Source organism: Otolemur garnettii, unplaced genomic scaffold (assembly GCF_000181295.1).
Source record: "Otolemur garnettii isolate 467f Iridium unplaced genomic scaffold, OtoGar3 scaffold00017, whole genome shotgun sequence".
Classification (NCBI taxonomy): domain Eukaryota; kingdom Metazoa; phylum Chordata; class Mammalia; order Primates; family Galagidae; genus Otolemur; species Otolemur garnettii.
Genome location: NW_003852412.1, coordinates 14,277,518 through 14,288,449, shown reverse-complemented (window position 1 = coordinate 14,288,449; position 10,932 = coordinate 14,277,518). Strand labels below are relative to the sequence as shown.

Below are 10,932 nucleotides of genomic sequence, written 5' to 3'. Positions count from 1 at the left end.
AGCAACCTCCAACTCCTGGGCTTAGGCGATTCTCTTGACTCAGTCTCCCGAGTAGCTGGGACTACAGGTGCCCGCCACAACGCCTGGCTATTTTTTTTGTTATTGTTGTTGCAATTTGGCTGGGGCTGGATTTAAACCTGCCACCCTCAGTATGTGGGGCTGACACCCTACGCACTGAGCCACAGGCGCCACCTCGATTGCCTCCGTTTTTCTGTTTTTAGTAGAGATAAGGTCTCCCTCAGGCTGGTGTCAAACTTGTGAGCTCAAGCAATCCACCCGCCTCCACCTCCCAGAGTGCTGGGATTACAGGTGTGAGCCACCGCACCCAGCCTAAGTAGACTATTTCTTAGAGCAGGTTTAGGTTCACAGCAAAATTAAGATGACAATGCAGATTCCCATTTGCTGCACCCCTGCCCCTGTCATTTGTTTCAGTTGATGAATCTGCAGTGACAGTTTCATAGTTTGCATATGGTCCATAGTTTGCATAAGGGTCATTCTTGGCATTGTACGTTCTACATTTATTTGGTGTTTAGATCCTGACTTGTTCAGTGAAAGGTTTATGCCCTCTGAGGCCAGGGGTAATGAGAACCTGGTACTTTTCTCCCAGCTCTGAGAGGCTGGCCAGGAATTGATTTTTCCTGTTTTAAAGGTGAGGATCAGGGTGAGTAACATGTTTGCAGTAATAAAGCTGTAGGTGGCAGGGGATGGATGTGAACTCGTATTATACTATAATATGGGTTTATTATTATAACTTATATTATAACTTACCCTTTTCCGGAAATAAGTGGTCAGTGTGCAGGGCTGTGAGTTTTCCTATATGCTCACGTAAACATTTCTTGTGGGGATGCTATTTCGAATTTCCACCTGGTGTATACATCAGTGTTTTGCTTTGATGATGCACTTGTATGAGTGTGCATAGTTTTCTTTGAAGAATAATGTTTGAACTAGTAGAGGAAGGCTGTTGAATTATGATATTTGGAATATGTGAGTGTGTATGTACAGATACGCAAATGTAGACACATGCCCACAAACACACACATAGCACTTTTTGATTTTATTTTGTGCTCATATATTTTTCAATATTATAGCACCGTATAGAGTAAAAGCCAAAGTAAGGAAAATTTGAAAAGTCAGATCCGTACAGTGATATGTGACTTTAATGATGGAATAGATATTAGGGTATAAATGTGTACACAGGCAGAGATATTGGGATAGAAAGAAGTACAAAGTTTATTTTACTTTATTTTATTCTCTGATTGAAGGAGAGAGCGAGGGGAGAGGAAGAGTGAGCAGGAAAATGGCATGGACCAAAGAAAGAAGGAAAGTGCTGCCGCTCAGAAAATCCCTTGGGTTTTTAAAGGGAAAAGGGGCTCCTTTTTCTGTGGTGCAGATAATGGGAGGCGGTGGTGCAGCTGTGCTCATTTTTTTTTTAAACTTTCTCTGTGAGGCTTGTTTTATTATCAGGTCCTTGGAAAGTGTTCTGGGGGATGGGGATGAGGGGGAGGAATGTAGCCTTTCTGGAGATTAGTGTCCTTGAAGTGCTATGAAACAAAACTCTTTGAAGACACAGGTGATTGATCAAACAAAGGGGCATTCATATGTGTTTTCTCACCTTTTGTGTATTTTTCTTCATTAGCAATGTCATCCTTTTAATAGGATTAAATCAGTATACCTTTTTCCCCCTATTTTCACAATCACATCTTCTCTGTCACTAAATGATCCTAATGACCGTCAATGAGCCTCTATCATTTCCAGTTAGGCTCACATTTTGTGTACATCTGTTCATATTTCTCCCCGCCCCCCCAGCCCTCCAGAGAGTTTCAGTGTACATTCTGCTGTGGGAAAGTTCTATTTTGTAGGAGGCATTAATTGCTTCTAAAAGATTTCTTTTCCCAAACAGGATAAGTGTTTTGTTTATTGAGTTTGAAGTACAGTAAGACTGGTTATTCAAGACCATGTGGCCTAAGGAGTTAGCAACCAGTGCAGGAGGCAGTTGGGAAAGGATTCAGGAGGCAGGACCCAGTGATAAGGCAGGCAACCAGTGGGAAGGAATGATTTTTTTGTGTGTAAAATTTGGGTGTGTGAGTGGAAAGAGGTCAGTGAAATAGGAGATTGAGAATGTGACTGTCCGTGGAAACACCACAACTGCAGAAGTGTTAGGATACCCCTTGTATGACCTGTTAGCTCAGCTCAGCCACATAGATATAACTTCTTTTACAAAGCAGGGCGCTAGTCTTAGGTGCCAGGAAGAGTCTTTTTGAGGAAGCTGGCTTGGAAAATTCAATATAAGATGTGGAGTGTACACTAGGAAGAGTTTGAAGTGATGAAATAGCAGAGTGACAGAGGCTGAAACAATGGCAGTTGCATGAAGTAGATGAGATAACTTGGGAAATGATTATGATTCTAAGGTCTGTCATGACGTCAGTGTGATTTATCTCTGCGCCTCTGCTCTTGTCTCAGTGAGAGTGATGTTTATAGTGTGGCATTCAGTTGTTTTGAAGTCTTGGGAAGTCTTAGACTTTTTTTCCTTTTTGAGACAAGAGACTCAGTCACCCTAGGTAGAGTGTTGAGGTGTCACAGTTCACAACCACCCCTATCCTCTTGCCTCAGCCTCCCAAGTAGCTGGGACTACAGGCAACTGCCACAGCACCTGGCTAGTTTTTCTATTTTTAGTAGAGATGGAGTCTCTCTCTTGCTCAGGTTGGGCTTGAACTCCTGAGCTCAGGTGATTCACCCACCTTGGCCTCCCAGAATGGTAGGATTATAGGCATCAGCCACTGCTCTTGGCCTCTTAGACTTCTTTCTAAATCATTATCAAGAGTTGTTTTGGGGGGGTGGGGGTTGGGGTGTCCGTTGCTCAGTGGTTATGGCGCCAGACACATGCTCTGGGGCTGATGGATTTGAACCTGGCCTGGGCCTACTAAACAAACAAACAAAACAACCAAACAAAAAAAAAGGCATTGTTGGGTTTTAGGTTTTATGTGGAGTATAGTGTTAGTACATCTAGATTTGATTGTAATTTGCAATTTATGGTAATCTCTTGTAGAAGTAAATCCCTGCTTGCTTAACAGAGATCCTCCCCCCAACACCAGGTATGTCTGATAAGATCATCTAAGAGACCACAGCATAAGTACTGTTACCACCCCCACTTTGTAAATGAGAAGACGGAGTCTTAAAAGGGTAAATATCCTGCTGGTAGTCCACAACTAGTAAGTGGCAAAGCCCAGCCTCAAACCTGGGTAGGCCGAGTTTAAGTTTGAGCTTTTAACCACTGTGCTCTATTGTCATTTAATTTATTAGACATTTTCTTTCCCAGAGCACAGCAGGTCTGTGCTCCTGGGCCCATGCCCGACTCAGCCTAGAAAGTTTACCATTTGAGGCATGAAGCTCTGGGAATCAGCGCAGTGTAAGAGGCATCTATTTCTTCTGACCTTCAGGTTACACAGTCCCATTGTTTCCTACAAAGGTGCTGATACAGTTCATTACATGGGCTCATGGATTTTCATAAGTCCCTTTTTGAGCCCAGCTTCTCACATTTTGTGTTCTTCCCACCTCACTTTGTCCTTTCCCTAGTTCTCTTTCCTGCATGCCCAGTGGTCAGGGAGCTGTGGTCACAGAGCCTTGAAAGAATGGTCATCCCGTAGCTCGGAAGGTCAGCCTCCAAGACGGTTTGCTGACTATAAAGCAGTGGCTCAGTGTATGACACCTGCTGGGTGTCCTACAGTTTAATCCAATCACCACCTAGAGATAGCGTGTGCCCCACATGGCGTCTCCACTCCAGACACAAGTGTAAGCCACCTACACTTCTGACCGACCAAGTATAGAACAGGTTCCCACTACCCTCTCCTTCCACCCAGTAACTTGCCGAAGTGGCTCACAGCACTCAGGGAAGCTCTTTACTTATATTACTGATTATTATAAAGGATAAAAATGAACAGCCAGATGAAGAGGTAGGGAAGAGATTACTCAGGGCACAGCCCAGCAGAGTCTTAGGCACAGGGGCAGTTGAGTGTGCCACCCTCCTGGCACATGGGTGTGCTCACCATCCCAAAGCTCTGAATTGATCTGAGATTTTATAGAGGTGCCACTATGTCGGAATGATCAATTAAATCAATCTGTAGTTCTGTCCTTCTTGATTCCCAGTGGGGGTGTTAGTGTGGGGAGATTGATCTAAAACTCCAACCCTCCAAACCACATGGTCGGCTCCCCTGGCAACCAGCCCCCATCCTGAAGCTGTGTAGGGGCTCAGGCAGAGTTGCCCCATTAGCATAAACTTGGTATGGTTGAAAGGGGCTTATCATTAATAACAAAGTATGCTCCTCTCTCTCTCTCTGTCACTCAGGAAATCCCAGAGGTTTCAGAAGCTCTTGTGCCAGACCAAACACGTTCTCACTACCTGACAATGTCTAACGGGGGTGCTCTGTGCTCCTTTTCCAGCTGGCCTGCTGCTGTGGGACTGCAGGCTGCTCCCTGTGCTGCGACTGCTGCCCCAAGATCCGACAGTCCCGGAGCACACGCTGCATGTACGCCCTCTACTTCATCCTGGTTGTTGGCCTCTGCTGCATCATGATGTCCAAAACCGTGGCTAAGGAGATGAGAGAGCACGTAAGTCTGTCTCCATCCAGCCCCTCCTATATCTGATGTGTGACAAGGGCAGTTGAGAACCTTGTGCTTTAGAGGACAGACTCGCTCATCCCAGTGTGGTTCAGGGTGTGCTTGTTCTCTGGGAACCTTCCCAAATCCTGTTCCATACTTTCCTGCCAGGCCAGCACACCATTCAGGGGTTTGATTTTTAGTCCTAGTATAGATGCAATCTGATGCTTTTGGCGGAGAATGTTTTCTTTTTTTAAATTTCAGATTAATATAATGGTACACATGATTAGGTTACATTTTTTGTATTTGTTGGGTAAAGTTCAAGTTGCACTTGAACCCTTTAGGTAAAGAATATTTGTATTGTCTTAGCCTTGTCTGTAGCTGTTCCTGATGAAATGTGCCATCTTTCTTACAGACTCTTGTCAGAAGGGCGGCTGCTGGTATTTCAAGTAGCAGCTGTTGTTATAAACTCTTAACTTGGCCTATCTGGGAAGATGATAAAGCTTAGATATTGCCACAGACAATGGACAGTGGGCTCTGGGGCATTTTTTTATCTTTTTGGAGAGATAACTTGTGGGGTGTGTGGTATCTCTAGGGGTGAGGGATGGATTTCTAGCTATTTCTTAGGCACTGTATTCAGAAGTAGTCCTGGCATATAATGTTGAAGGAGGTACATATAGGACCTTTTCTGGAATTTTCCCTCCCCCCCATAGCAGGCTTCTTGTTCAGCCAGATTGCAGGGGGGTGGTGGGTATGTGTGGCTTTTGAGTGTACTCAATAAATAATATAGGAATTTCCCTCACAGCTTCTGAACTAGTGGATGAAAAAGATTAAAGTGTCAGGAGCTAGTTGTTCAACATTACCTTTATTCCTCGTGAAACTATTGAGAGATGATGTGGCTCATGTCTGTAGAGGACTTTCTTCAACTGGACCCCAGATAAGTCTGGTTTACCAGCAGGGCACCATCAGCACTGGAACAGGGCAGACGTCCTTTGGAATGGCACCATTTCACCGTTTGTTGGAGAGCGAGTGAGAGTGGCAGGTGCTCTCATCCTGGAGAAAGAGGGGGAGGAAAGGCCAGCTGTCCCCATTTTCCTTACAGACTTACCACTCAACTCTACACTCCTGTCCGAACAAGCAAGGTGGCAGGAAGCCAGGAGCAGACTCTAATGGAGCCTCCTCTACCAAGGAGGTGACATTACTAGGAACAGTTCTTAGGAAGTATTCTCTCCAACATAGGCTGAAACCAAGACTATCTGAAATATACTTTGATGCTTCAAAACAACCATTTTCTTAAAAGCACTTTGTATATTTTCATTCATTAGTTAAAGCAGGCCCCTTTGAAGCTTTCTGTTGGACAGTATTCTTATAATCATGGTTATATGGTGTTGGATATAGTGGGGGCTACTCTTAGAACTTGTAAAATTTAGGCCAGATGTGGTGGCTCATGCCTGTAATCCTATCACTTTGGGAGGTTGAGGCAAGAGAATCACTTAAACCTAGGAAGTTGAGACCAGCCTGAGCCAGGAGGTTGAGACTGGCCTGAGCACTATAGCAAGACCCTGTTAGTACAAAAAAATAGAAAAACTAACCAGGTGTTGTGGCAGGCACCTGTAGTCCCAGCTACTCAGGAGGCTGAGTAAAGCTTCAAAGGGCCTGCTTTAACTAATGAATGAAAATATACAAAACACTTTTAAGAAAATGGTTATATTGAGTCTGAGCAAGAGTGAGACCCCTTCTCTAAAAATAGCTGGGTGTTGTGGTGGGTGCCTGTAGTCCCAGCTACTTGGGAGGTTGAGGCAAGAGAATCACTTGAGCATAAGAGTTTGAGGTTTCTGTGCACTCTATCAGGGGTGACAAAGTGAGACTCTGTCTCAAAAAAAAAAAAGAAAGAAAGAAAGAAAATTGTTGTTTTGAAGTAGTAAAGTGTATTTAAAATAGTTTTAGTTTCAGGCTGGGTACAGTGGCTCATGCCTGTAATCCTAGCACTCTGGGAGGCCGAGGTGGGTGGATTGCTTGAGCTCATGAGTTTGAGACCAGCCTGAGCTTTTAAAGCGAGACCCTTTCTCTACTAAAAATAGAAAAACAGAAGCAAGAGGATTGCTTGAGCCCAAGACTGCCATGGCACTCTACCTAGGGGGACAGCTTGAGACTCTGTCTCAAAAAAAAAAAAAAAGTCTTAGTTTCAGCCTAGGACAGTGGTTCTCAGCCTGTGGGTTGTGACCCACAGGAACTGTATTAAAGGGTTGTGGCATTAGGAAGGTTGAGAACCACTGGCCTAGGAGAATCGCTCAAGCCCAGGAGTCGCAGATTAAGGTGAACTATGATGATGCCATTGCACCCCTGCCCACGGGGGCAATGGAGACCTTGTCACCCCCCCCAAAAAAGTCTGTAACTGTACAAATACATAGTAGAGTCATTGGAAGTGGCATAATTTAGAAGCCATAGGTATATGTTTTAGGGTGTGAAATTCTTAATGATGGTATTAACACTTGAGTGCCATCCAAGTAAGCTGCCCCATGAAACCGTCCTTAACAAATCCTGCCAGTATCTGTGCTTTCTGACTGTTCATAGGAGATTTGAGAAACAGAAGATGTGGGTGGCACCTGTGGCTCAATGAGTAGGGCGCCGGCCCCATATATAGAGGGTGGCCCCATATATAGAGGGTGGCCGGTTTGAACCTGGCACCGCCCAAACTGCAACAAAAAATAGCCAGGCGTTGTGGCGGGCGCCTATATTCCCAGCTACTCCGGAGGCTGAGGCAAGAGAATCGCCTAAGCCCAAGAGCTGGAGGTTGCTGTGAGCTGTGATGCCACGGCACTATACCAAGGGTGACAAAGTGAGACTCTGTCTCTTCCCCCCCCCCCAAAAAAAAAAGAGTAACAGATGATGTTGGCTGGTATTGCTGACGGCTTCCTGGAAGAAGTGACTTGTAATAAGTGCTGTATGTAATAGCTAACATTTATCGAATGATACCATATGTCCGGTTCTGTTCTGAGTATTTTACCTGTATCTTCTCTCTTCACCACCACTGTCCTCACCTGAACAGTAGGAACTATCATTATCCCTGCCTCACAGATGGGGAAAATGAAGCATTGAGTTATTTAAGTGTGTTGTGCAAGGTCTCCAGCTGTTAAGTGGTGGCCTTGGGGTCTGAATTCAGGCCGAATGTGCTTTTAGCTGTGAGGCTGAGTCACTAGAGAGGAGGAGAAAGGGCAAGGACAGGCCCATGTAGCTCAGAGAGGTGCGGGTGGGCAAAGCGACTCAACCTTGCAGGGATTTTTGAGCTAAGATGAGGAGTTTGAACATGGTCTTGTGGCAAATGGGAAGCCAGGATAGATTCTTGAGTCATCATGGATACAGAAGTAGATATTTGGGAGGTGAGCCCAGCGGTGTGGGGAGAGTTAGGTCAGAGAGCACCGGGGGGAGGCAACCCCGATGCCTCACAGAGGCTCTTAGAAATGCTTCTGTGCCCTACTGTGAACGTACCTATTTAAACGTGGCTTTGCTGGGCTTCCTGCTTAGCGACTGAGGTGCCTGTGGGTGAAAACCAATCCTTTCCTATCTTTAGGGCCTCACAGGGGCCTGACATCTGCCCACAAAGCCAGCTTGTTTGTGGCCTATAGAATAGAGGCTGACCTCACCCTCAGGCGATGCTTGTGGTTGGTATTGAAAGGTCCCCTTGTGGGGACACACACTGGGCTTCTGCTGGAGTCCTCGCCCCCTCTTTGTTGGCCAGGGAAGTGCTTGAGAATGTGATTGGAAGAGGAGAAAGAACTGTGTGCTTGTAACGGCCTTGGGCCCTGACGGAGTGTGCGATTGCCTCCCACCCAGCATTCTGTCAGAGTCACAAGGGTCCTTGTGTGTGGGTTACTAGCTGAGGGCAGCTCCCTTTTCAGTTATTTCCGGGTTTTGCCTTGGCTTCAGAACGTGGCCTGTGTCAGAGTGAGAGGGAACTGCAGGGGGTGCTGGGCCAGTCTTCCCCCCTTCTTTTCTCTAAGGAAACCCCTCGTTCCAAGGAGGACTTGGGCTCAGAGAAAGCTTGACTGTTGTCTGAATGTCCCGTGTTTAAACATAGGAGCCATTTTTTTGCAGGTCATTCTTATCATTAACCTGTAATTTAAGGCAGATATAGAGGGAAAAGAGTTAATGCCCGGGGGATTAAAAACCTATTTTATTTATGAATGAATGAATGAATGAATGAGATGAGGAGGGGGATGTCTCCCTATGTTTCTCTAGGTTCAAGAAGTCCTCTAGTCTCAACCTCTCCAGTAGCTGAGACTACAGACCGGTACCACCAAGCTGAAAATCCCTTTTAGAATGTAGAACATAAAGGGGGGACAGTGGTTGAAAGTTAAACCTTGTGACCTGCACCACTAAGGTGTTACTTCTGTAGGTGAGGCAGACTCAGGTTTAGTACCCTGGGCAGACACCTGAGCATTTGGGGTAGGGGAGCAAGGAATGCTAGGATTACAGGTGTGAGCTACCGCCTAGCCTTAAATATTTGCAACCTGAAACATCTTAGATCTGCCCTTTTCATTTCATTCCCTGTTGGCCACCCTAAACCCCAGCCCTAGACAACCATTTACTGGCTGTGGATTTGCCTGTTACAGATATTTCATTTAAATGGAACCGTATAATATATAGCTTTCTGTACCTGCCTTTTTCCCTTTAGCCTGTTCTCCCCTCCTCTCTTCTCCCCTCCCCTCTCCCCTTCCCTCCCCTCCCCTCCCCTCTTCTCCTCTCTTTTCTTTTCTTTTTTTTTTTTTTTGGACAGAATCTCACTCTGTTACCCTGGGTAGAGTGCTGTGGTGACAGCAACCTCAAACTCTTGGGCTTAGGCAATCCTCCTGTCTCAGCCTCCTGAGTAGCTAGGACTGCACCTGGCTAGTTTTCCTATTTTTAGTGGACACAGGGTCTTGCTGTTGCTCACATTGGTCTCAAACTCCTGAGCTCAAGGGAGCCACTGTACCCGGCCTACTTAGCACCTTGTCAAGGTTCACTCACGTTATAGCATGTCTACTTCAATCCTTTATGTAGCCGAATAGTATTTCATTGTATGACTATATCACATTTTGTTTATCCACTTGTCTGTTGATAGACATTTGGGTTGTTTGTGCCTCTGAGTATTATGAACAATGCTGCTTAGACATATTCATGTACTAGTTTTTGTGCGGACACATGTTTCCATTTCTCTTAGGTTTATATCTAGGAGTGGTATTGCTGGATTGTACATGGTAACTCTTTGTTTAACCTTTTTAGGAAGTGCCATACTACTTTCCAAAGTGGCTACACCATCCCCATAGTGATATGGGACATTCCAGATTTCTCCATACCCTCACCAACACTGACTATGTATCATTTTTACTAAATTTAGCCACCCCCGTGTGGGTGGGTGAGGCAGTCATCTCTTTTTTGCCTATGCCTTAACCACCCCCCTCTGCTTTCCTTGGGGCAGCTCCTTCCTTTCTGGCTTGATTACTCCTGTGTGTTCCTCTGCTAGTAAGGGTACTCTCCACTCAGGACAGTGCTAGGACAGTGCTGGGACACTGACAGATTCTTTCTCCCTTTGTCCCTTCCTTCTACATCCAGTGCTGACACATTCTTTTCCCCAGACACGTCAGGAAAGTTTTAGGTTCCCACTCTGCATCCCCATCAGTCACAATTCAGCGACTCCAGGCCCCCTGATGTCATGTATTCTGTTCCCCTTTTTTGAACTGGGATAGTCCTAAATGTCCCTGGGTTCCCGCTGACTTCTTTCTTTCTGCAGAGAACCATGGCCAGCTGAGGTTGCTGTCAGTATTGCTCCCCGATGATAGCCTGTTTCCCAATTCTGGGGTCACCACAGTGTAGTGACTATAGATGAATACTGAAGCTACCCGCCTTAAAAACCAGTTAGATTTCAGAAGGCTGTTCATGGCAATGTGTTACATACTGCAGGGATCCTGGCGTTGACAGAGCTCTTTGATCCAGTATGTGTGAGGCTCTGAAATTTGGTAGATGAGCTACTTTATTCCTATTTTTAACTTGAAGAATTAAGAGGAATATAAAGGCATATTAGTAAATACGGTTTGTGGGAAGCCCTCCTTGTGCTGGTCCCAGGGATCCAAAAATACACAAAACGGCTCGGCGCCAGCCACATACACCTAAGGTGGCGGGTTCGAATCCCCAGCCCGGATCCGCCAAACAACAATGACGGCTGCAACCAAAAAATGGCTGGGCGTTGTGGTGGGCGCCTGTGGTCCCAGCTACTTGGGAGGCTGAGACAGGAGACTCGCTTGAGCCCAGGAGTTGGAGGTTGCTGTGAGCTATGATGCCATGGCACTCTACCCAGGGGGA

The 10,932-nt window shown here is 45.8% G+C and overlaps 1 protein-coding gene across 1 annotated transcript in view; it reads left to right on the top strand.

The window, feature by feature from the left end:
• The window catches only part of SERINC5 (serine incorporator 5), a 123,251-nt gene that overhangs the window by 56,898 nt on the left and 55,421 nt on the right, over nt 1-10,932 (top strand). Inside the window, exon 2 of the mRNA XM_012802760.2 lies at nt 4,438-4,605. Coding sequence (XP_012658214.2) covers nt 4,438-4,605 — 168 coding nt within the window. The remainder of the gene's footprint in view (nt 1-4,437; nt 4,606-10,932) is intronic.